The sequence below is a fragment of the Harpegnathos saltator genome, unplaced genomic scaffold, assembly GCF_003227715.2.
Source record: "Harpegnathos saltator strain DR-91 unplaced genomic scaffold, Hsal_v8.6 scaffold184, whole genome shotgun sequence".
NCBI classification, from domain to species: Eukaryota; Metazoa; Arthropoda; class Insecta; order Hymenoptera; family Formicidae; genus Harpegnathos; species Harpegnathos saltator.
In genome coordinates this window covers 445808-472349 of record NW_020229966.1, presented here as the reverse complement: position 1 = coordinate 472349, position 26542 = coordinate 445808, and the positions used below count along the sequence as shown (strand labels likewise).

General features: G+C 33.6%; 5 protein-coding genes across 9 annotated transcripts; 2 read left to right on the top strand and 3 right to left on the bottom strand.

Annotated features, from left to right (window-relative positions):
* Positions 1 to 1093: 1093 nt before the first annotated feature.
* LOC105183164 (protein DENND6A) lies at positions 1094 to 4729 on the bottom strand. The gene is made up of 9 exons (XM_011141097.3): positions 3881 to 4729; positions 3489 to 3811; positions 3050 to 3322; positions 2781 to 2966; positions 2275 to 2522; positions 2012 to 2202; positions 1686 to 1951; positions 1391 to 1603; positions 1094 to 1294 (listed from the first exon to the last, which is right to left on the bottom strand). Exons 2-9 carry the CDS (start codon positions 3636 to 3638, stop codon positions 1094 to 1096), a joined length of 1728 nt encoding a protein of 575 aa, XP_011139399.1. The 5' UTR covers positions 3639 to 3811; positions 3881 to 4729.
* Positions 4730 to 5426: 697 nt separating this feature from the next.
* On the top strand, positions 5427 to 10100 carry rha (protein). Of its 2 annotated transcripts, XM_025297716.1 has the most exons (11): positions 5427 to 5596; positions 5982 to 6129; positions 6230 to 6485; positions 7377 to 7678; positions 7761 to 8001; positions 8074 to 8194; positions 8263 to 8366; positions 8435 to 8716; positions 8916 to 9244; positions 9449 to 9773; positions 9996 to 10100. In XM_025297716.1, exons 1-11 carry the CDS (start codon positions 5545 to 5547, stop codon positions 10002 to 10004), a joined length of 2169 nt encoding a protein of 722 aa, XP_025153501.1. In that variant the 5' UTR covers positions 5427 to 5544; the 3' UTR covers positions 10005 to 10100. The 2 variants fall into 2 exon arrangements, with proteins under 2 accessions (XP_025153501.1, XP_011139395.1); XM_011141093.3 differs by lacking the exon at positions 9996 to 10100 and having other exon boundaries at positions 9449 to 9785.
* LOC105183162 (target of brain insulin) lies at positions 9228 to 13912 on the bottom strand. 2 transcript variants are annotated; one of them, XM_011141095.3, is made up of 6 exons: positions 13199 to 13912; positions 12673 to 12843; positions 11617 to 12546; positions 10943 to 11466; positions 10321 to 10477; positions 9228 to 10175 (listed from the first exon to the last, which is right to left on the bottom strand). In XM_011141095.3, exons 1-6 carry the CDS (start codon positions 13218 to 13220, stop codon positions 9964 to 9966), a joined length of 2016 nt encoding a protein of 671 aa, XP_011139397.1. In that variant the 5' UTR covers positions 13221 to 13912; the 3' UTR covers positions 9228 to 9963. The 2 variants fall into 2 exon arrangements, with proteins under 2 accessions (XP_011139397.1, XP_019696970.1); XM_019841411.2 differs by having other exon boundaries at positions 12673 to 13911.
* On the top strand, positions 12339 to 16297 carry LOC105183163 (uncharacterized). Its single transcript, XM_011141096.3, has 4 exons — positions 12339 to 12515; positions 14213 to 14530; positions 15135 to 15291; positions 15584 to 16297. Exons 2-4 carry the CDS (start codon positions 14350 to 14352, stop codon positions 15978 to 15980), a joined length of 735 nt encoding a protein of 244 aa, XP_011139398.1. The 5' UTR covers positions 12339 to 12515; positions 14213 to 14349; the 3' UTR covers positions 15981 to 16297.
* Positions 16298 to 16342: 45 nt separating this feature from the next.
* On the bottom strand, positions 16343 to 26268 carry LOC105183160 (uncharacterized). 3 transcript variants are annotated; one of them, XM_011141090.3, is made up of 14 exons: positions 25545 to 26268; positions 25080 to 25233; positions 23726 to 24384; positions 23483 to 23659; positions 22961 to 23325; positions 22523 to 22789; positions 22036 to 22392; positions 21702 to 21948; positions 21417 to 21628; positions 21199 to 21337; positions 20849 to 21102; positions 20616 to 20775; positions 20247 to 20419; positions 16343 to 19555 (listed from the first exon to the last, which is right to left on the bottom strand). In XM_011141090.3, the coding sequence occupies exons 1-14, from the start codon at positions 26010 to 26012 to the stop codon at positions 19450 to 19452; spliced, it is 3738 nt and encodes a 1245-aa protein (XP_011139392.1). In that variant the 5' UTR covers positions 26013 to 26268; the 3' UTR covers positions 16343 to 19449. The 3 variants fall into 3 exon arrangements, with proteins under 3 accessions (XP_011139392.1, XP_011139391.1, XP_011139393.1); XM_011141089.3 differs by having other exon boundaries at positions 20616 to 20784; positions 25545 to 26266; XM_011141091.3 differs by lacking the exon at positions 16343 to 19555 and adding an exon at positions 20048 to 20080 and having other exon boundaries at positions 20616 to 20784; positions 25545 to 26267.
* Positions 26269 to 26542: the final 274 nt, after the last annotated feature.

Below are 26542 nucleotides of genomic sequence, written 5' to 3'. Positions count from 1 at the left end.
ATTAATGAGAATATAATGATACAAGAAAACTGAGGAAATTATTAATGTAATTGGGAGAATGTAACAATAAAAATCGTAAGAAATAAAATGCGAAGCGAGAAGATGTATTCCTTCTAGGACATTAATATTTCTTTATCCGCATATTGTGCTAGTTATTCCCTTTTGAACGAAATATATATGTTCGTAGAAAGTAGAGGAATATATAGTACATACACATATATATCGCTTAACATCAGTAATATAAATTGATTTACCACAGAAATATTTCATTTTCATCTCGTGCGCGCGTAGAGAGATGGACATGAGTGTAACAGTCTTGGCATTATTATTAAAATAAATTTTTATTACACATCATTTGTACCAATATTTACAGATCTCGAAAAAATGTATGTACATCAGTTTACACTTCGATTTCTCGCATTCCATTGAGTTGAATTTTTCACGTTCGTGAGATTTATTGATATTGCCCACTGCCTCGAATAAAGAGTATTCGTCAGTATATGATAATAATATAACAATGATATAATAATAGTAATAATAATAATAAATTATTAAGTATATAAAATGATCAACTGGAATGCTTGGTCGAGTAGTAGAGGAAGCTGTGATTTGGCATATACAGCATCGTGATGGAAATCAAATACGATATAGTATACAGTCGATACGTACATAAGTCAGTCTAACGACGAAATATACGTATAAGTTATCATTTTACAAAACACTACATGCCGAGTATAAAAAGCATCGAGACGCTCCAAGCATCCAGGATAATAATCGCACGATTTAACTTCTATTACGTATACAGCGGATTCACTTCCGAGTATTATCTTTTTCTTCCCCCTTTCCCTCCTCCTCTCTAATTGAAATACATAATCTTAATCGCTTATATTCTAATTCTCAAACTATATCTCTCTCACATACTACTGACGTGTCTCCTCTGATCATTCGTTTCGTAATAAATAGCGAGGGAAGGAGCATTAAAATCATTATCTTAACATTACACGTCCACGAGAGTCAACCTCAAAGTTCTGTGAGCCCAGTAGAATGAATTATAATGTTAGCGAGTTTTGATATTAATAATGTAATCGTACTGTCAAGATTCGTGCTTCAGGATTACTTTCAGATCATCCGGCAATACATGCGTGATGTCATCTATTCTTTCCTTCAATCTTTCCCTTACAGAGTTATCGATCGGCACGTCATCGATGCAGCTCTTCTCCAGTTTCTGTCGGATTCTTAGAATCATGTCGACCACCTCCACTTCCTGCTTTCCTTGCACCCATGTTTTCAGATCCTATTCATTGTAAATTATCATATTGATCAATACTCGTGGTCGTTGACATGAATATTTCAGAAAATGTAAATATCAGCAAATTCAGTTATCGCGTACCGCCTGCGACAATTTCTCCAGTTGTTTGACCTGCAACTGCTGGCTCAACTCCGTGTATCTGGCGTGGAACCAACCGGAAAAGTTGGGCGATCGAAAGAATCGTTTGTACAATCCCATCCAGTCTCCCTTGATGCCTGTGGTCAACTGGGGACCGGAGCTACTTAAGCTAGCTAGGAAGTCGTCTGGATTGAACATTTGCGGTGTAGGAGTTGCCTGCAATAGGAAGCATCTGATCGTACACCACACGCGAACGACTTTCCCTATATAATTATTAAGTTAGCATCGATCAACTCACCTTGAAAGGCGATATGTTCTTCTGCAACGGCATGAGAGTCGCGATGTACCTTTCGAGCGGGATCATGAAGCTTTCTGTCAGTTCGATTAAGTGACGTTTCAAGAGCGCAGTCTGCACTTCGCCCGGCCGTTTCGTTTGTACGCCTCTGAACAGCTTCTTCAGGATGGTCTTGTCTTTCTGCAGGAACGGCTTGTATTGAGTGTAGACGCCGGGTTTTGAGTCCAGCACCTTGAGATTCTCGGACCTCTTGATCTTGTATCTCTGATCTGCCGACGGAATGCCATATCCTCAACACACCACTTGCCGATGAGTGTCATAGAACTTACCGCTGTTGCTGCCATTGCTTATGCGGATGATGTGCGGCCAATGTTGTAGAGTCTTGGCGAAGAATGGATTGGTCACACCTAAGATCACAGCGGGTGGCGCCGGAGAATCTGTGGTGTACTCCTTGAATTCCGAATCGTGTATAGTGAAGTATGGCCGATGATCAGAGCAGTATTTCAACGGCGCGATCGTGCTAAAATGTGTTTCCCTCGGTTATTACATCGTGGCTACATGCGAAAGTACTCGCAAATATGTCGCCGCTTACGCTATGAGTGCATGAACCATCTCGGAACATGTAGTAGGCGAGCCTGCCATCACGACGATCGGCTCGCTGAGAAGTACCAACTCCCATAATAAATGTACGTAACTAACAACACTGGCTAAACTACGGAACATATCTCCCTCATGGGCTGACGTCAACATCAATCTTCGCGTCGCATGTACGTTCGGTGCATGTTCCATGGCAGCGATCGATGGGATAGCGGCTTTGTAATTTTGATTCGGGATGTAAGTCTGAAACGAAACGGTTTTGTGAAATAATCTAATTGCAAAAAACCGTTTGAATCGCCAAATGAATGTTAGATCAGTCACGGAGTTCGGCTCGATTTTCTGCTCCTTTTGACGGTAACCTTAATCTTGAGGCTTATTATTTACTTGACGAATAATCGCTTTCCATTAAATTTCCAACATAATCAAGCTTGACTCAAAAAACGAACCGACCATTTTCACCGATATCACATAACGGCTTCGTTATTTTTCACAATTTCTCACCTGAAATAATACACCAATAAGAGGTAAATGAACTATCTGGCCTGGAATCGGGGGAGGCCACTGATCGATCTCACGCACCACGGCTTCCATGAGCGCATTTCCAGTCTCGAAGAACTCGGGAGCAATTAAAGCGCACAATTCGCCGAACAAATTAACAAATGGCAGTTTTGTAATTATAATAACACTCTGGAAGAACAAGAAAATTTTCAATCATTCGTAATAAATTGGACGAAAGCTAGTCCAATTTATGCATCGGTGACAATATGAACCTTTTGAAAATATCCTCTTGGCAAAGACTTATCCTTCACCTGTCGAAAATACACATATCCCCAATAATAATCTCTATCAGTTTGTAGAAAAGAGGGCGACTTCCTGTCATATTCCTTGAGAGCACTGGTTTCTTGCACCATTTTGCTGCTCTGCCTTATTCTTACATGATACTGAGTATCTCCCATGCAACCAGAATTAGAATCCGGGAAAGCTAAGTAACAAACATTGGATCTTTCTTGCTCTGATAATTTAATATGAGTTGGATAAATTGCCTGTAGGACAAAAATAGTGAAAAAATTAAATAAAAGGCAGAAACATATCTAAGCATATTTTTTTCTAGCATAATTAGATACTAGACAAATAATAATAAAATAATAATAAAATAATAATAAAATCATCTTTCTAAGAACATAAGGTAATAGTAAATAAGCATAATACCTCTATAGCTTGGCCTAATTCGAGATCAAAAGTAACAATGCATATACAATGCACCCAATTATTAAAACGTTCCCATTTTGTGTATGTCGCTTCTTCTTTAGTGTTTTCATTATCCCACTCTTTACTTGTAGAGCAAGAAGGAATTGACATTGTTCTCTTCTACTTAACTTACTGATGTAGTCACCAGCACATATACATAAATAGGATACATGTGTCATTTGTCATTGCACAGCATGATTCTCTTCAATAGCCTTATATCTATACTGACAATAAACTAACAATTATGTCATGCTATAGCAAACTGTATAAGAATCTTTAGTTTCCTGAAATGTAAACTATTGCAACATCATAGATATAAAACCACAGAGAAATTTATAATAAAAATAACTTACCTTTACATATATGTTCCATCTTACAGCATATGTATATATACATATATATGGTATATACATAAATTATAAATCTCTTCTACGTATATACTTTGCACTAAATTCAACCATTCTATATTCCACTGTTATAATTTTTCGACTTTGTACCCTGTGCGACGATATTTGAAGAGCTGAAATCCATATGTAATGTACGTTCTAATATCTTGATCGAGAATCGAGAAGTTGATCATAGAAGGCGATGTTCAGTCGAGAGTTAGTGGCGATTAATAAGAGCAGCCACGCGTAACCGTCGAGCGACGTGTGCGTGTATACTCATTACAACGCACTTCGCTATGTACACACAATTGTTAAAACCTCCACGCATTCTCCATTTCTCGACAACAATCTGCTGAACAGTACGGCAGTTGAGTTCGCGGAACGATTGACGTATTAACAGTATGGACGTGCGAGCAGGCCGCTGTCTGAGCAGCAATCAGGTGGAAATGAAACAATTGCATACGTTGATATTCGTGTGCACAAGCGACGCTCACCCTCGTCTTATTAGAGAAAATCCTCATAGTGTTTAGATGCCAACCACGATGCTTTATAACCTCTTATGAACATCTGTACTTGCTGTGCTGAAAGAATATTCGATGTTCCGTCTGATCTGACGCTTGCCTGTTGACGTCAGACTAATCGGCTTCGACTGGTCTTTTATTCTTCTTGCCAACGAGTCAGCACCATCGTTAAATTGACTTCAACTTATCCTACTGTATGTTTGCCATTTTTGTGATCCTTCTCACGCAGATACATGCGATCATGCTCCGAAGTAGGGATGTTCAACCGATGAGTCGAACCTCGATGCATCGATGTACGCAACAAAAATATATACAAGGATGAAGGGAAACATTGCAGTATTAATTTGACATTATAATTTATATGCGTGAAAAATAAGAAGTAGTTTACTAAAATTAAGCACAAAAATTGAAGGATTATTTTTATCAATCACGATATTGGAGAAATTAAATAAGCTGTATCATTAACGTAATCAACATTAACAAAATGATTCGTAAAGGATTTTACATCACCAAATCTATAATTTTCCAATATATCTATATAATTAAAAAATATAATTATTTTTTACAGTTATATGAATATAAATCAGTTCTAAAAATTTATAAACACCCCTCCTTCAACCTAGGCTAAATTTTATACAAGCCGATAAATTGTGGTTTGCATCTCGACTAAATATATTCCTAGCAGCAGAGAGAAGCCTGAAAGAGTGGCCAACACGCCGTTTTCGGCGATACCGACTTTTCTCACTGGGAAAGGACACATCCATTTTGAGAGGAGAACTACGATGCTACATCCACTTCTTTATCGGTGATAAAAGCAGAGAGGAATAAAAGTTAGCTGAGATTCGAACCACAATAACTGAATTGAAATTTTTTATATTTTCTCTTGCCGATATGAAAATTTTCTGAGCTGACAATCTTTAATATTATCTCGTCTGTGACCAAAGTTTTAAAGACTGATTTTGGAACAGACCTTTTGTTTGTAAGAATTTGTTTCCATGGCAGCAATTTTGAATTACAAGAACAGTACATAAATATTTTTATCAATATTTGACCAATATTTGTACGAGATTTATTGTTTTATATGTAACATTTTACGAAAGATATAATGAAATGATGGAAACACAGGAATCGGACGTGCAAATTATTCTAAGCATAAAAGAAGGTAAAGTATTGTTTTATATGCATATATTTAAATTGTTTATTTTGAGACGTAATAACAAAACCTACTTTTAAAATTGTTCAATGATATTAATTTATATGTTATTCGTGTTAAAATTTGTAACTTTCCAAAACTTAAATTTGTTATTTCTAATGAATTAATTACATTTTAATTATGTTGTGATTAACCTGTATTAACCAAGATTTCTTTCAATTTGTACATTATAAAGGTAATAATCATATATTTGTAGATTGATTACAAATATAAGAATATTAAAGATAATAGAACTATATATAAAATAAGAATAATGCAATTTAAATCTGAAAAGAGAAGATGTTTGTGCGTTAGAGTTATTTCTATGAATTGATATTTTACATATGCTTTATAGGAAGAGATTTTGAACAAGTTTTACAACCAACAATATTAATTGGAACTTTAAATGGACATTCCTTGAAAACTGACAAAATTGAGCCAAGCTCAAACCCACAATATGATACTGATTTGATATGGGAAACCAATAAAACTATATTGAGAAAGTGAGTATTGCTATTTATTTCTTGCTTTCATTTCCAAAATATTAAGAATAAAAAAAAATACATATATAAATATATTTTATTTCATATCCAATTTTAATAGAATGAGATCAGGACAAGCATCATTAAAATTAGAATGCTATACTTTTAAAGAGAATGAAAGTAAAGAGAAAATTGGACATATTTTGTTGAGCATACGTTCAGCACATTTAGCATATAAATACAGAGATTTGAATCCAAAAGCAAGTTGGCATAAATTGATAGGATTAAAGAGTGATCTTAAAACACACAAGCCTGAGTTACTTCTTATATTGAGAATTGAGGATCACAAAAATACAAGTTCAAATACAGTATTAGAGGTATCACTTATATATATACTTATAAAAATAATATATTGTAGAAATTTATATAATACAATATTTATGTAAGCATATTACATGGTACTACAAATATCAGTTCATAATTACATATGAATACCATCCTCTGTATTGTTTTACAGGTAAGAAATTCAATGAAAAATGATATTGTTGCACAAAATCAAGAAATAGTACCTTTTTTGCATCCTGATGAGCAATTGATTCAATTGGGCCCTCTAACTGCTTATTGCAAATTATTCTTGCTAAATATCACAGTCACATGTATAGAAAATTTGCACTTGTTATTATCTGATCATTTGAACAAGAACAATACTGTATATCTCTTGTACAGAATCTTAGAAAATAATGTAGAATGTAAACCATTCAAGATAAGTGAAAAAACTTACTTGTCACATGAAAAAGTGATAATAAAAATACGAAGTTCTTTGTATGTGTTAAGACATTACTTACAGCTGAAGCCACATATGTCAGTATGCTTGAAATGTGAGAATAATGTAATAGCAGAATCATTAGTTAATCTACAATCATTAGTACCAACAGACAACATTCAAGAATTTCTTAAGTATACTACAAATTCAAGTACTATCCTACATGAACGGTGTTTTCTAACTAAATGCGACTTAGCAGAGGAACCTATCGAAAACCATGGCAACAAAACTTATTTTGACATACAACTTCAACTGCAATATCTTGAAACTAAAACAGATGTCTTATTCAATCCTGATATAAATATGAGTTCTGACAATTGTTCAATACCCAATATTCAATATTATAATGAAGAAATTATGAATAATGTTAGTTAGGTAGATTAACACTCATATATATATATATATATATATAATATGATAGAAATAATATATTATTGATCTTCAGAAGTGCCCAGAAATTGAGTCTCACAGGAATCCCAGTGGTGATTTCAAAAAATTTAACCCTATTAGTATTCCTAATGAAACAAAATATACAACGGAATTTAAGTATGCAAATCAGCAGTTTATTGATTGCCAGCACTTAAAAAATCGGACGAATAAAATGACATGTCGCTCCAGCGATACTATGGTCTGCAAATGTGTTAATACCAAATGTATAGGATCTTATCATTGCTATTGCCTATGTATTTCACTTATAGCAATAACATTTGCTTCCCCAAAATTATCTGGGCGACAAATTGAATTCCGGTTTGTATAATTAAATTTACTTGTTTCATACCAATTGTGGGATATGAAGAACATCTTTTACAAATTTATAATCTTTACGTAGATTTCATCACCCGAAAGCTGAAATTATGTCAGTGGCGCCTGCAACGATGTCAGCTTTATCTGGCGAAAAATCTAAATTGCAAAATATTGGATGTCAATTTCACTTTATATCCGCACCAGACGAGATTAAGCAGTTATTGCAATCTTTCCCACCAAAGATCAGTATATATGATATAAATGAAGATGTTAAACTAGTATCACTGTTGGTGCTAGATTTAAAACCATTATTTCATCATGATAAGGTAATATTAGGTCTATATAATAACAGAAAACATTTTATGGAACATAAAAATTACTGTAATAATCTTTTTCAGCCTGAATGTCAATATAAATTATCTCTGTATGATACAGATAAAAATAAAATTGGTGATATAGACATTATGCTCAAGCTGGAGAATCATGGACCACATTTCTTACTAAAACAAGAAAACGCTGGTATTATATATATTAAATGTTTAGCAATAATAATATGATTGTAATAATATGCATATTTTCTATTCAAGGTAAAAACTTGGGTCCACCCATACTAGATGATAGCTTAGCATATAAAATTGTAGATGAGCTTGAAACGTGGAAGGAACGTCAAAAAGAAATGTTTAAAGCTGAGGTAAAGTGAAATCAGGATGTTTCAGGTCTAATAGAAGAAATATTATTTCTATACTGCATGAATTATAGCTTAAGAGGAAAGAAGAACGACATTTAAATATGTTGAACGAGGAATGGCAAAGACAGAAAGAAAATCTAGAATCGAAGCTTACATGCAGTGTCGAACAATGTAAGATATTAACGAACAGTCTAAATAACGCCACTGAAGATTTAAGAACACGCAGATTAAAAAGCCTGGAAAATGAGACTAGATTAATGAAAGCAAACGAGGACATACAATGGAGATATGAAGTTAAATTACAAGAACTTAAAGATTCTTTGCACACGATGCAAAATGATCTTACATCAAAGGTTCGTCAGTATATTCTATAAGGATTTTTTCTGTATCTTTCTCGCTTATATATATTATATATGAGTTATATATAAATATATATATATTTAGAGATACATAATATGAAGATTAAATATATCACATATTTATATATGAAAATTATATATATTATGTGATATATATATATATATATGTGTGTGTGTGTCAAATTTTACACAGATGAGCAAGCTCGAGGAAAAGAAAACTGCCTTAGAGGCGCAAGTGGAAATATTAATGTACGAGAATGAAAACTTAAAATTGTCAATAAACAAACAAACGAATGAATTACAAATGTATCAAAAAGGATCCTTAACTCAAGATCAGACAGCATCACTTTTGCAAGAGTTAAAAATACTCGAGGAGAAATTGAACAATGCTCAAAAGGGGAAATCATTTTTTAAAGAACAGTGGGGCAAAGCTGTTCGTGAAATTCACAGAATGAAAGTGGATCATCAGCAAGCCATGCAAGTTCAAATAAAAAACAGCAAGGAGGAACTGAAAAACGTGGAGTATGTATTGTTTTAACAGCGTTGTTTTAATGATATCTATTCTAGTTAAAGTTTCATTGTAAATCAGAACTCCCAATTTGACTAAATAATGCCATTCCATTTAAATATAATCGATAAAAAGTCGGACAAGGATGCTTTGTATTTAAATTTAGTAAGTATAATATCTCTATATGACTTATAAATTTCACATTTTTCCGTGTGCAGCTTTGCAGAAATTTTATCTACAGATACAAGAGCCTTGACCAATGATCAAATCCTATTGAACGAACTGCAAAAGGAGATTGATGTAATGAAGCCTAAGCAATATTTCACTCCAAAAGAAACCTATAGTGAAGTCTCTGCGTCAATCAACAAGATTTACCCTAAAATTTCTTATAATGATAATAAAACCATATCTGGCAAACCGGATGAATACAACGAACGATTGCAAGCACTAAGAGAAGAACGTGAATCTCTCTTAAGGACCGGAAGTTACTCATCGGATGACGTAGTAATTAAAAAGCTTGACACAGAGATACGATCTTTACTGGTAAGCAAGTAATGAATCTATTTCGATGTCAGAATGACGACAAACAAAATCAATTAGAAATTTTACATATCTGGCGATATATCTTTATAGAAATGGAATGTTCTCGTGATTTATAGAGATAAAAATACTATGATATAGCTACGATTTATATACAATTGTACAAATAAATATTTTGTAAGTGAAACTTTAATTAATTAGCGCTGTGTGTTATAACTGGCTTAGCTCTTATAAAATATGGAAGTATATCTAAAGGAGCGGAATAATTTCTCAACCATTTCGGTCCGATACTGATCACTTCTCGTTTCGGATCAAGCCATATTCCCGCAGGTAAATAGATGTCGCGAGTGACTGCACCCTCTTCGATCACTGGAGCAACCAGAATGGAATCTCCAAGAAGATATTCTATAAATCAGATGTGTAACAACGTTAATCAATTATTGGGATTCTATCTCTATCGTGTTTTCCAGATTTATTGAGCCGCTTCTTATCTATGTGGATCGTTAAATTTGAGACATCCTGTTGAAGATTATATATCTCACAAGCTTACCGTCATTAATTTTATGAGCTTCCTTATTGGTTGGATCGATCCACCAAATAGGTGGATTTACAGGTGTGCCATTGGTGATAGCTTGCTGCATATGTTTTAAAATTGTCGGCGTATACTCTGCATGCAGTTCAGTGTATTTCCTGCAGATTGTGATGGTCTAATAAAATAAAAAATAAATATTTCTTCAGAAAGAAAGAGGTAGGTATATCAATAAATGACCGTGTTTTAGTAAACTATATTATTTTTTTCCGTGATGATAAAAAATAATAAAAGTAATTTATCTGAAGATGTAATATTATCATATCATGTTTATAACTGTAATATATTTACAAGTCAACATGTTCGTGAGACTCTAGATGCTAATTCACTGATTCTCTTTTTATCTCATCTATCTGTCTTCAGTATATGAATTTGAAATTACATCAAAGTACAATTACAATATATATTACAATATATTGTATTTCAAATATTATTGCAAAAGCAATAATATTTGAAATCTAAGGTGTGATATCAAAAAATAATTATATACTAGTACAATATTTCCATTTAGTAAATAAATTATGTGACAAAATATACATTATTTACTCGCTCAGTAAAATATTCATTTTTCAAGGCTACTCACTTCATTGTCGAAATCCCATGGCACAAAGGAATATTGCAACGATGGCATGAAAACGTTCGCCTGCAGCCACCTGATGAATAACTCCTTGGACGGATATTCGGTGCCGTTGAGCGAGCCATCCAGGTAACCGTTGCCGCCGATCATGTCCGGTAGAACATGAACATATCCGTTCAGATTCATTTGCAGCAGCGTTGTAATCAAAGTGGGCAGACCGTTGTTCCATGTCCACTTGGTGTCTTTGTCGATCATGCGGACGAATATCGGTAATTCTTGAGTTCGCCATCCTACCCGTACCTCGATATTGTCATCAAAGTTGGCAGAGAGCGCCTTGGCATAGTCACGCGTATATATTCCCGGTTGCAAGTCGAGCGAACCGTTTAAACTTGCCACTTGTGGCAACCAAGATCCTTCGCCCGCGTCGAACTTGAAGCTGTCAATACCGCTCTCTTGTAGAAGCTTCAGCCGTGCTACCCACCAGCTAACTGCTTTCGGATTTGTAAAGTCGATTGCGGCTGCATTTTGACCTACAAAAAATATGTGTCATAGGAAAATAACTATGAAAAGGTATAGTATACATTTAATTATTCCCTCATTTTTACTAGTCAATTTTATTAACTTTAATAGAAAGATTGATTATTTTCATCAATTCTCGTGTAGTCAGTTGACGATATTACCTTGCCACCACTGCATTTGGACGCGTCCGTTGATACTTTTTACAAAGTACGAATTGTTCAGTGCTGTCGAATACGCGGGTTCGCAGTCCTTGTTGATGAACGGATGTATCCAGAGTGTGACACGGAACCCCTTCTTCTTCAATCGTTGTACAAGAGCAGTAACGTTGGGGAATTTGGTAGGATTGAACACGGCGGAGCCGTAACAGGTCTCCCAGTTGTCGTCGATCTCAAGCTGGCTGTTGTTGAATCTATTGGCGATGATCTCATCTGCAAAAGTCTCCACTACCTTCTCGGTAACATTGGCCTTGTACCTCGCCCAAGTGGACCATATGGGATACCGGATCATCCGCTCGTTAGGATAACCGTTGGGTTTACCCAGATGAGTCGTCACCATATATTCATGAGCGGACTTCGGGTTCGCGAAAACACCCAGCTCATAATTGAGCTGGATACTCTCTCGATGTCGGTAAGGAGCTTTGTTCTTGGCGATCAGGCATAGGTACTTGTCCTTATAATTATTCTGATCAATGAATAATGAATTTTTCTCGCTGACATAGAGATAAACTCCCTTGCCTGAGAGCCAATAACGCTCAGCTAATGCCATGTTCATAGGATGCGTCGGTAGATACGGTTCTTCATCATAGTACATGTGTTGAATAGGCCAATGTTGATAGCGCACTTGCGGCCCGCCGAACCACTGCGTGCCATCGGTGAACTGATAACAGTCAATGATCTCGGCAGAAGGATTAGAGACGTTGCGAATAACTTCGACGATCTCGCTATTCGTGCTGGCTTGAATGATGGTGTGTAGGACCTTGCCGCTTCTCACGCAGATTTTATTAGCACCACAACTCTCATCGAATATGAAGGGATTCTGCAGTACACCTAACGGAGTCTTGGTATAAAGGACGTTGATCATGTTCTCGCCGTCTAGAATTATTGCATGCCATTACATTTGGAACTTAATTTACAGCAAAAAGTTTAGATTCTCAGAAACAGTAGTGAGAAAATCAATTTATCAAGATAACAAATAGATAGTGTTACCGTGAGACTCACCATTTTTCGTGAGATTGAGAATCATGATGCGATTAATTATATTCATTTGGACAACGCCATTTTTAATTTTCATTTCGATACTTTTGTCAATATTAGTAATATCTTCGCTGCCAACCGATGCGCTGGCAACGAACAGTAGCAATATTATCGGAGAATGCATTGCTGTAATAACTATTACAAATATTAGCAAATAGACGGACAATACAATAGAAATAATATACCAATATAATCTCATCGAATTCAAATTTGGATATTAGACCACACGACTATTACTGATATAAACAGAGTGCAATATAAAGTCTCTTCATATATATCTATAATACCAAGAATTATATAAGTCGACAAAAATAAAAGATGCTAGTTTTAATCTTTGCAACATAAACATCTCAAAAATCCATAAGAATTTAAAGAGAAAATCTTTTAGATATTTTACATTGACTTATTACACTGTAATCCACTGTTCTGATATTTTCTTTGTTCTTTGTTGACGTTATTCTATCTTAATCTGAAGAAATTGTACACTTACCGGTTCGTAGCAACTTCTGCATCTCCGGGTGCGAGTGAACCAGTGACGCTGATTTTACCGATTTATATAGTTGCTCGATAACAAATATACATGGTGATATCGTTACTATTACACTAGTACTATCTGTAGCTTATCTAATTTTTATATACTAGTGCCTTTGGAATTTTCCACGTGTTGTTTATATACTTTCTTAGATGTCATAACTTTTACGCTTATGCCTACCTGTCTACGTGAATAAATGATGTCAGTGTATAAAGGAGTTGCGCCATTAGTGTGATTATATGTACTTCCGCTATTATTTGCACATTCTTTTTGCACTAATTAGTGAGCATGATTAATGATATGCGAATAAAAAAAAATAACATTTGCTGATATTAATTTGGTCATACAATTATATATGAATGCTCTCTAGAGATTGTATATCATTACAGAATTTATTTAAAAAACATATCGCTTATATGTAAAATACGGTAATTACGAATTAACTTATGTCCTACTTGAATGATATTGCTGCTTGAGGCATATATTAGCATAATAATTTCAACCAATTTCAAACAAATCTTTTCTTATTTGACTTGATTAGTCATATGAGAAAAAATATCAAATGATGCTCAGTCAGTAGTCGTAATTCGTTTATATCTATATAATTTTCACATCAACACCTAGGAAATGTTACACAAATAAAAATTTCATCACAAGAAAATTTGATTCAACTTATAGAACTTTTCCATTGTATATATATATTATGAGAGTTCATCCTTATCAGCAATATTATCAATCGCAAATTAAAGATATTATATATATATATATATGGATGATAAATTTACTATAATCATTACTTATGTTATCATTATATATATGTTCACTACCTATATAAAAATATATGTATAGATATAGTGAAATGCTAAATATATAATAAACATTATATGTGCTACACACATATATAAATTTATAAATAATTAATACAGCATTGCACGATGTTAATTACTGACTAATGACTTGAATTCTTTTCAGCTGTAGATGTCTCGTGTCATGGGGTATCATTTGACACGCAGCCGGCCCTGGGTCAGGCAACCGCATGCGGGCAGAAGCAACCGACGACGACCAAAGAGCAATTACCGCATCCGGTCTACGCAGTTCGCCGCTCACTCATGCGGTGCTCCGGACAGTGTAACTTCGCGCCATCGCACACCATGTGCGAAAGCGAGATACTCATCAATCTCGTACGAAATTGCCCCATACTTTATGATACGAAGAACAAAGATTATAAGGACAATGCAAAAAAGGCGGAAACTTGGACAAACATCGCTATTAAATTGCACTTAGATAATGGTAAGCGACTGGTTTCGACGAATCTTAAACAAATACAGCCATAGTATAGTATAATATATATTAATGAAATATATTATATTAGTATATTTATTACATTTATATAATAGCTATGTCCTGCAGAAGTTTTTCATGATTATTTTTTATGATTGAAATATTTCCTTAGATCCCTAATAGATTTAGAAAAATATCAATTAAAGGCAACAATCATAAAATGTTGATTTCTGTTGATAGCAATTAGTATATTTTCAATAGAGCTTTGCTATTCCCCATAAGTATTGCTATAGTAAAATATATAAATAATATAATACTAAATTAAATTATACTACATTGCAATGAAATATAAACTTAATCTAAAAGATAATGATAAATATAAGTTGAAGTCAAAATAAAATATGCATAATGTGATAATAATTAAAATTAAATTTTTATCAATTTTATTACAATTTAAGTTCTATTTTTAAAATTATAGTATTCACAAAGAATTATTATTTATTGGATCTAATAATCAATGAAAGCCTGTTAATGTTAAAATTTCCAAAAATGTATTATATATATCTTCTTTTTTCATTTCATAATATGTTAATTTTATTCAATTATGTTCTAGGAGCTATTGCAAAAAGTAAATGGAGGCACCTGCGAGACAGTTATGCCAAATATTTGCGAACACAATCAAATACTGCGGGACAATGTAGCAAAAAATACAAACATTGGGCTTGGGCTAGTCAAATGGAATTTTTGAAACCGCATGTAACTACCAGGCAGTAAGTTATTAAAAAACCAATCGTTATTGTTGACAGATTCTGATTAATATAAACACATACCACTTGACATAAATCAAAATATAAGATAGATGTACGATGTAATTAATTACTAACCAAGATCATAATTTCTGTAAAATCCATATACTGGAAGTATCGTGAATATTTTTTCGATAAACACGAAAATCAAACTTAATTTTTCCAGAAAGTTTTTTTTTTTCTTTAAAAGCAAACAAAGTTTCTTAAAATCAATTTGCGTGTGTGTGTAAAAGATCTACCAATGCATTTTTTACAGGACTGATTACATTCACACAGACGATTATTCGGACAGCGACGCAGAGACAAAAATAAAATCCGAGCCTACGTTAGAAGAATACGTTCAATATTACGAAGAGCCACCTAACGAAAAACCATTGATGCTATCTTTGAGAAAACGGATATCACAACAGAATTTATGTTCCAATATACCCGACGAAACTTTCGAATATTTACAAACTGGCAAGCTGCAGAAATTCATGGACGCTGTAGATCTACTCTTTCTAAGTCATGCACAAACATTGAAGACCTTTTCCCCGCAAAGACAAGCCACGGTGAAGCTTCAAATTGCACAAATCATAAATAACGCAGAACTAGAACAACTAGAGGAACTTAGTCCGTTACAATTCTCATCGTCTTCATCTCCTCCCTCTTGAAAATGTTATAAAACCGGTAATATGTATATTTTTCTTATACATTTCATTATTATTTATACAAATTTCATTTAAATATTTAAAAATGTACTTTGATAGAAAAAGAAAGAGAAACAAATCTTCGCTAAGATAAGCTTGCATTCGCTGGCATTGATTAATATTACAACAATGTGATAACTTAAAATATAAGCTAACGTTAAATTTTTATAAAAACTTATATATTAATGTGTATATCGAAATTCTTCGTTTGTTTGTAATACATAAACAAATGTATTTTTATATTTATGATAGAATATATACTTTGATAGTAAAAAGTTCAATTGTCATTAACTAATTTCTTATTCTTTGCGATATCGCTCCCCAGATTCAATGTTACAAATGTTAGAATTATATAGCTTTTTTCCGAATACATGTAGTAATGATCTTGCTTGTAAACTGAACTATATAGTTGGCACTTAGACAATTACATTTACAATAACAATACGTTCGAAAAAATACTTCGTAAAATTGCAAGATTCAACAATATTTTGACATTGGATGGTGTTTCAAAAATTCAAAAACACTTATTGCTTTGCCATTTACATTTATATTATTACGATATATGTATAACGATTGATTGACACATTTTTACTTATAATACCAGTTTTATATTTCAATATCATACGTAGTATTCTGCAAAATAATTGTACATATTCCAATAAAAGTTAATTAATTTATAAAATGGAACTTAACATGCCTGTCTGTAGGCTATGAATATACAAAAATATATCATTGTTATTACAACTGCATATACAGAATGTCTTTCTTATTATAACCATTTTCAATATCTGTTATTTTTCATGAAAAGTTTTTATCATCAAAAATAGCAATATAATTATAATAAGAAAGACTTCCTGTAAATACGTCCTTCTTTCTGTGATGAAACAAGATACATTTATCTAATGTTATTACACGAATATATGTGTACGTAATATAACTAAACAATACAAATCATGTTAATAAGAAAATATTTTGATATCTGTATATATAATATCGGCATTAGTAAAACTAAGATATGTTAATTGATTATCTAGCAAATTCATTGACAAAATAAAAACAGGTTACAAATATATAATCGTTGTTCGAAATCGCTAGAAAAGTGAGGATCTTGGCAGCAAGTATTTATATCACTTTCAGAAATAATTGAGATTTCTTCAGTTTTATGATGAGATTACATTATAGAAAAATGAAATCAGAATTAGACTTTCACAGATAAAACAGTTAACCAGGATATAACAATTTTCTAAATGATCCTCATATATTTCCAGTTACAAAATTAAAATAACGCAATATATTTGTATAACGCTCTATGTAATTTGATGTATCTATCGTGGAGACATAGTAATTTGCACATTGGAAGCCCATTTCACTTTAAAGGAAAGACAAGAATACCAAACGCGAATGAATATATATATGAGAGCACTTTGCGAGAAAATATTTTGTATACGATCGTAACATACTTAAAATGTATACATGGTAGCGAACCTGTGTAGCCTATGTAACGAACTGATTAACTTCCAATATACAAGATGTTATCACACAAAGATCAGATAAATTCCTTTTGTCGAGTAATTAAATGTACGCAATATATTTCATTATTTTGCCATCAAAAGAGAGAAACTTCAAATTTTAATAACAAAACCACAAATTATAATTAGTTTTGCAAGATTACTGTCAAATTCTGCGTAGTATAACAAAATTATCTCTAAGACAAAACCATGCAATGCTGACGCTCAAACTATTATTATTAATTTCTAACGAACAAATCTACATTATTATTATTTATTAACTCAGTAACGTTCTAATCCTGCCATAATATCACATTCTTCTAGAATCTTTATTGCATAATTCCATATGAAGAAACGTGTTGTCAATAAATTATAAATGGTAATTGACAATCAAAATTAAATAAGTACTTTTAACTAAATTTTCAGTTATATAACATACAAAGATAATATAGTGTATATGTGCAAAAAAATAACACAAAATTTTTTTGCGAAGTTGTTGCGAGATAATAAAATAATCGTTTAGGGATTATGCAATAAAGGGAACATTAATATAATTCTTTATCGTAATGCTTGCGATATGCTTAACGAACTTGCATAAATTTTACAAAACTCTAGGGAAGATAATCCAGATAAAATTCTCATCAAATTTACAATAGAGCAACCAGTATGATGAACAAGTGATACAATCTTCTGAACAAGTACTTAAGTATAAAATATGTCTTATGCTATATTAGTGTCATGTAATATTACTCGATCGAATGTATTAGAGACAATTCAGCTTACTAGAGCAAAATGAAAAAGTTAGTGTTTGTATAAAATCAAAAACAATGTACAATTAAACCAATTGATAATAATATATACATCTTAATGTTTAAGATCATTGTAAAGCCCATTATGATCACATGAAATTATCATAGAAGAAAGATATTTACTATAATTCATTGCGCGCTTTGGAAGAGAGCATAGTACACGTTACTTTTTCTATATCGATAATTATGCTAACAGGAAGAAATCGTGTGTACCAATGTTGCGGAATTCAGACTATTATGAACAGTGTGTGACATACATACATCCTAATTAATAATACGAGAAAGATACGTAAATTTACACATTAAACTTTCCCGCGCTTCCCTACTTTCTTGCTTTTAATGAAAAAATACATTGCATAAGTTACTCAAGCGACAAACATGCGTATCTTATGCTTAGATGAATAGACTGCATCAATGAGAGATAAGACGCGGTTATAGAGATACAAATATTTGTACATAAACGCTACGCGATTGGTCCAATTATAATTAAACCAATAACACACATATATTTCTTCATAGTTCTATATAGCACCCCTTGTATTATACTATAAATTAAACATCGCATTGCGCTGTATTTCCGCTTGACATTAAGATACTTCAATTTTCTTTTTCATGTTAATATCGTTCATGTGTGTAAAACATCTTTTCAACGTAACTACATTTAGGCAATATTTATATTTTATATTTTACGTGCAACAGAAAATATAAAGTAAATTACAAAAAGCGAAAGAACATTTTTCATGTTAATTAAATTTAAAATAAGCAAATGGCCATTTTTTAACGTTATAATATTGCGAATTTCAGTATATATATTTTTAAGTATCATTTCATGGGAAGCACAATTTTTTTGTAACTCAGAGTTCAGTAGTTGTACGGGTCGACACACAACACTTCTGTACGTACCTTCATATATAGATCACAAATTTATAATATAGAAAAAATGTTTTATGTAGTTTCTTGTCTTTCTATAATTGTTTTAGGTACATATAGGAGTGCTCATAAAGCATTCTGTAAAATTCACATTATATACAAGAATTTTGTTAATAATTTGGCTTTTTTACCTTACTTTCACTCGTATATTTATTTCTATATGCTACCGATAGTTTTGAGACAATTCTAATACAATGAGGCTTCATCCGCAGATATGATTGGTTCCTCGTCGCTCCAATCACTGACGACCAACCCTACTGATCCGTGAAAACTTTGCGACCTTGCTACGTGGCTAAAAACAAATAGAAATACATGTAACATAGTTGAATCAATGAAATACAAGTAAAGCAACAAGAATCGGAAATCTCTTTTACACACATCCTTCTATTTGAAGAAAAAAGTGTTGATATTTACATTGCATGTTGTTGTTGAAGCTCACTGATCACATTGAACGTAATTATATTAGACCAACCAAATTCAGGATTAAATTAATTTTCTTGGAGTTAATTATATAGCGCTACAATTTCCTCGCAAAAAACAACGCTAAAATAGGTACACCAATGCAAAACTTAAACAATCTTTTCCGTCGTTCTGAAATTTTTATTTTATCTAACAGAAATTCCTAGTTAATGCAATACAAAAGAAACAAGCATTTGTGTCATTAAAGTATTTTATATTTTGTGCTCTTGGAAAGCGGAAAACACCCATTAAAAATACCTCTTGAGAGAGTCTATAGCACAAAATGTTCAAACAAATTTGCACCATACCACTCTTACTTGTTTTGCCATTATTTTTAGATTATCGATCGCTATCGGTCCTACCAACACAGTAAAATGATTATTTCCTCAATTATATATTCGATAAAATTACCCAAGCAACACGAAAATCCAAGAAACCTGTATCTTTCAGGCTTCATTGTTGCTTGGGAGAAATTTCTTCTTTCTACTATTTATTCCTCTGTGAGGAATGTTCAATAGCTTTACCTTGGTGACAAATTTTCGTTGATATTCTTCTTCGCCAAGCCCGCTTTTCTTCTTCCTTCCATTGCCGCTTTCATAGGATCGTAGCTTTTGCGACGTTTCCAATTTTGCATCTCGACTTCCCGTACATTTGGCGTCAAAGGCTTTTTCAATTCTTTTGGTTTGCTTTTAGGCCCCTACAAAATATTTATATATTTTATATACATCTATATATGTACACACGCACGCACGCACGCACTCACGCACGCACACACACGCACGCACGCACGCACGCACGCACACACACGCACGCACGCACACGCACACAGTAAATGTGTAAGTAACTTATAAGAAATATTTATAACAAAAAATAAAGACGTTATATAGACTTACCATGCCTGAAATTCTACTAACTCGTGCGCTTGGTCGTCCCGAATCTGCTCTACTGATGCTAGGAATGGATTCAGGCTTGCCACGAGTATCGTGCGAGAAATTTTTAGCTTTGTTTGCAGTGGAAGACACAGGTTTCGTTCGTTGCGGGTCCAGTTTTACTCTACGCAAACTAAAAATGCCGATCAAACATATATTGAGGAACATTCTCAAACTGTGTGACTGATAACGCATACTTAAGTTCTCTATTGTATTTAGTACTGGAGATGGGAGATTGTGTCATGGGGTGCCGTTCGTCGCTGCTCTCCGTATCGCTCGGATGGCGCACTGCCTTCGGTATATTTTGATGCAGACTATGACTCGTATCTTCATCGCTTTCGTTATCGGAATCGAGAGGAGGGCGATACCCTGTCATACGGGCAGACATGGCAGACACGACGTTTTGAGTTGTTTGCAGGTAAGACGAAGTTTCCAAGTCGCTGTCGCTCTCCTAATAATAAATTGTACAACATATTATTCTCTATATATTCTCTATATATGTGTATATAAATTAATTATAGTTTAAATATATCTTATCTTAACGTACCAACTGCGGGCTGCTAGGTGGTGGTACTTGGTTTTCATGGTAAGAATCATTGAACTCATTGTCTGACCAATCATTAGCCAGCGAGAGAGCACCTCCTGTACCATGAAAACTTGCAGATCTCAACACGGAACTGTCATGGCTAAAAGAAACATAAATCACTATTAAATTAATCTCATATCACACGTGTACCGAATATTCCATATAAGTATCATGCTTACTTTCCAGAACTATCTTCAGTACTATGATGTTTCTTTGTGCTGTCTATCAGTTTCTTCCTGCCTTCCGCCGCTGCTTTCATCGGATCGTAGCTTTTCCGTCTTTTCCAGTTCTGAAACTCTACCTCCTTTGACGTAAGAGTGGAGTTACTTCTACCAGATTTTTTGTGATCTTTATTTGGCTTTTGATTCATTTTCTGACTACTCGGAGGATGCTTAAAAGACGAAAAAATTAATTAAAACATCTTATAAACGGTATAAAATTAACCACATAGAATTAACGCTTACATGAGTTGGCTTGCTGGCTCTCATGCTAAATCTACCGGTATCGGTCCTAGATATAGACGGTGTTCTATATTTCGTTGGCTCTGATTTCTTCAGTGATTCCTTACTGTGTGCCCCAACGCTGCTTGTGCGACTACGGTGATAACTTTGTTGCTTATTCATAGGTGCTGAAGTCTTCACTTCAGATTGAGCTCGTCTACGCCTTTCTTCTGGGGTTGTGTTTGGCGTTGTATCAGATTCGCAATTTAATCTGCAGTAGTTTTTGCTTGTACAATTTTATAGTCTTCAAAAATATGACGAGTATGAATAGTCCATATTTGATTTATATGAAACATACCTTGCTCTTCTTATACTGAAAGCTCTATTTAATTTTATCCCGGATGAGATTGGCGTTAAAGGAGATTTTCTTTGCTGTTCACCAGTTTCGCTGCTACTATCAGAAGCAACGAGAAATTTCCCTCTCGACGATATCCTGTCAACATCGCTGTTGAAGCTGCTTCGACGTGATACCATATTCTGCGACTTCGTGTTTCTGATACTTGCGTTACTCGATGATCTTTGTATATTGAGATGCCGTTGAAATTCTGGACTGTTTCGTAAAACATTAGGCGCTTTAATAGAGATATCTTTATCAAAATAACTGGTTGCCTCGTGATAATTTGTGGTACTATTGGATTTTCTCAACATATACGGACTGTAAAAAAGAATTAATGTTTCAATAAACAAGATGATATATATATATAACAAGTACAAATATAAATATTAAGCATTTTGAAATTCACATTTTAGTAAAATCTAATATTTATGTGTATAAAAATATATACCTGTTTTCAACGCATGTAAAATATCCTATATTTTTCGCCTGCTGGACTGATTTCGTCATATGTTTAGATCGTTCCAACAAAGGAGAATTGAGGACCTTCGTTGCAGCAGCCTTACGATTCACAATAGGACTGTTAGTCAGTTTCGGTGTAGGTGGCCTAAGACGGCTTAAAATGGGACTGTTTGTGTGTTTAAAGTCTTCTTCCTTATATTTTATACTATTTCTTCTGGACGTATTAGATTCTGTTGTATCAGAAGCATATTCTTTCCTGAATTAAAGAAAAAAGATAATTATAACATTAAATTAATATAATTTAAAAATATACGCATACATACAAAAGATATATTAATTACTAAACATTAATTAATTAATTTGTGTTAATAATCGAAATATATCAGACAAGAATGATCAGACAAAATATATCAGATGAATCATTTACCTATCAAGAGAACTGCTTCTTCTCTCCAAATGGAGGGGTGACAAAACTTGGGACGGGTTACTCAGTAACTCTACATTCGTGTCAGCAGTCTTTGATCTGGCCGAACTTAAGTATTTTCGGACGCTTCGTCTATTTTCGTTGGTGTTGGCTCTTCGAAACAATGACTCGGACAAACTACTGCGTCTAGCTGCAGCACTATGTACAGGTGTACGTTGCGAGCTGTTAGGCGGTGTGTTGTAACTGTTACTGGTGTCATCATCGGATTCACCACCGGAATCTATGATCTGATTTTGGCTCGAGACTAAACCAATTCTTTCTTTTATTCGTACGTACGTATCGGTACCTGGATTACTGTCCGATTGTTCCTGCACACACACATATATATATATATATATATATAACGATACAAATTTCGTGGAGAGAAAGAGAGAACATATTAAAAGAAATAAAAAACTTTAAGAGAATGAATTTTATATTATTTAAGATAGAATTAATTTAGATTTGAAATCATATAACACATACATAACGATTACGTGATATTCGTTGAGATCTGCCATGAATCGGAGATGGTATCTTAGTAGGACTGAGAGGCGGCGTACGTCCTGTTGAGCCGCCTATTATCGGAGGTAGTGAATTATGCTCTGCTACTTGTGTAGCCCATTCCGATATCCACGCATTGTTATCGCGGGAAACACTCATCTGTAAAATAAAAACATCTCCAAGTATTTGTACTATTACGTGTATATTTTTACAAATATTACTTACCTTGAAATTATGAACATACGCCTCGTTACTTTCGTCTTCGGTTAGAATACCAACACTAAAAACTTTATCAATATCCATTCTTGCTTTTTCCTCATCAGTATAATCTTTATGAATTGTATAGGTTCCAGCTTCGCTCACTGCACCATCAGAACCAGCATCGACATTGCTAACGTTAAATACATCTAGATCAGTGTCTTCTACCTTCAAATCCATTGTATAACTGACATTCGATAAACTGTTCTCCTTCCCGCTTGTATTTTTTATATTAAAATCGTCGGTGATATAATTCATATTTGATATTTTATTAGTGACTGTGCAGGGTGTATCTTCAAAATCATTCACTTCTTTACACTCGTGATCAACATCAATAAACTCTATATTCTTTGTGTACAACTTCTCGTTTTCATCGTCATCGTAGTTGTTAAGCTGAACACGACTCAAATCATTTATCGTTGCTGATTTCGGAGACGTCCAATATACATTTTCATTAGATTCGATTGGGTATTCAAGTTCTAGGGAGAGACCCTGATGAGGCAATTTATTGTGTCGTGACTCATCATTGCAAGATCTTGTCATTAAACATTGTTTATTTTGATAAGTATCTATATCTTCATTGGACTTTTTTGTGCTAGAATGTGCTTTCGATGGTGCCTTGACACCTAAAAAGATATGAAAATATTAATTTGTCAATTTTAAAAATCAATTATTAAAATCAATTGTATCTCTTTAGACATTTCTACATATCTTAAAAATATAAATTGCTATTATAAAAAGATAATAAAATTATAAAATAATTAACATTATAGAAATTTGGTAGAAAATCACATATAATATTTATGGGAATAGTTATGACATCAAAGCCATTAATATGTCTACACAAGCCTATTCAGAATGACAGAAGGTACTTGTAAGGAATATTAAAAAGCTTGAAGAACATGACTTCACCATGACTCATCCACCACAGGTATCCACAATACCAATGCACAAATATGAATTCATATCAAACATTTCCAAATATTTTACTCATGATTTATAAATCTAATGAAAAATTTGGCAAATAAATAAATTTTACTTGAAACTATTTTATAAATACAAATTCCTATTAAAAATGTACTAATAAATTATAACTATATGGGCTTTGTTAATTAGATAAAAATGCAAATGCTAATGTACCTTTGATCTAAAAATAGATTCTCAAAAATACAGTCTATATATATAAATATGGTTCTTATAAATGCTATATTGTAAATATAATTCCTTGATGTTTCAAATGTTAAACATTATATTATTTCTGACATAAATTAACAGAAAAAATTTCAAAAGAAAGAAAAACAGAAATAATATACTTATTTACCTAGTTGTTTAAGTCTTTCTGATAATTGATCAATTTTCCGCTTTGTATCATCTTCACTACTAAAATAACCTTCTGAATGAGTACTAGGAACTTTCTGCTTCTGCACCAAGTTTGGAGACAATAAATTGCTTGGCTTTTTTGATTTTACTTCTACCTATAAATAATATATACTTTGTAATTTTTCAGTGTATATATGTATGTATGAGATTCAATCTTATTCTTGCATTATAATAAAATCATTAAATAGTAATTTTTTACAAGAACAATGAAATAAGATAAAGAATGATGTAAAACTGTGTTCATATAATAATCAAGTTTCTCTGAATAGTATGTTCCAATTGAGAAGAAAAATTTACAAAAATATCTTTTAATATCGCACTCTTTAACTCACACATGTGAAAAGTCTAAATAATAGCAAGTGACATTTATATGTGAGATTTGAAAATGATAAAAGTTTTATGATACCTTGGACGTGGAAAGATTCCGCCTATGCCTGGCGTTGTACCTCTCGAACAAATTTTGATACTTTGCCGTGTCCACTTCCTTGTTATTACCGAAATCGATGGTAAAGGCTAGTGGAGTTTGAGGTACGTGGCGACTGTCAGCATGCTCCGTTGTTCCCTCTGACGATTCAGTCTTGTGATCCTCCGGTATCGTAATTTGTCGCGGACTATATAATGAATCGGTGTGCTCCTTGTACTTTTCTCTCGCCGTGTTGCCGTTGTCGAAGGCAGGGCTAGTAGATAATTCGTAGTTCGTTGTCGTTCGCGTATCGGCAGCTTCCTCGTCGGCAAATGTTACATCATCAACGTGCGACACCTCTTCGCTCTTCGGCGAGAAATCATCATTGAGCTCTGAATTGGCATTGCCGGCATCCGAATCCGCTGTCGAGAGACAAGTGTCAGTCACCGTGGACGTGCCCGTCACTTCCATGTTCACTGTCTTTTAACATGCCAATCTTAAATAACATTCGTATATCACAGCGCGACCGCACGTACGAATGTGCCGTAATTGGTTCGTAAGAGCCACTCCTACAAGCGTATCATACGGCTCTCGGGCGGCGTCATCCGATATAGAACGCGAGATTCCTTTGATGCATCGACACAGGTGCGTCTATTGTACGCCATTGACTACTATTCAGCACCATTGACGGCAACAAATGTCAACATCCACCGCAGGCAACTACCCCGAACTTTCTTTGGGGATTCGTGAAGTTCTCTATCTAATTACTATCGATATAGGGATTAATCGAGTTTGAGAACATCGAGAAATTAATCGATTTTTTTTCGATGAAATTTGTGAAAATCTGAACCAGACGTTTTTTGTGAACTTTTAGAATAGCATTCAGTTATGCTCGACGTGACGAAGAAAATGACATATCTTCTGACTTTCTACGACTACTGGAAGTATTCGAAACTCAGTGCTCCATGTTCGGAAAAAAGTAAACGATTTTTTCAGGCACT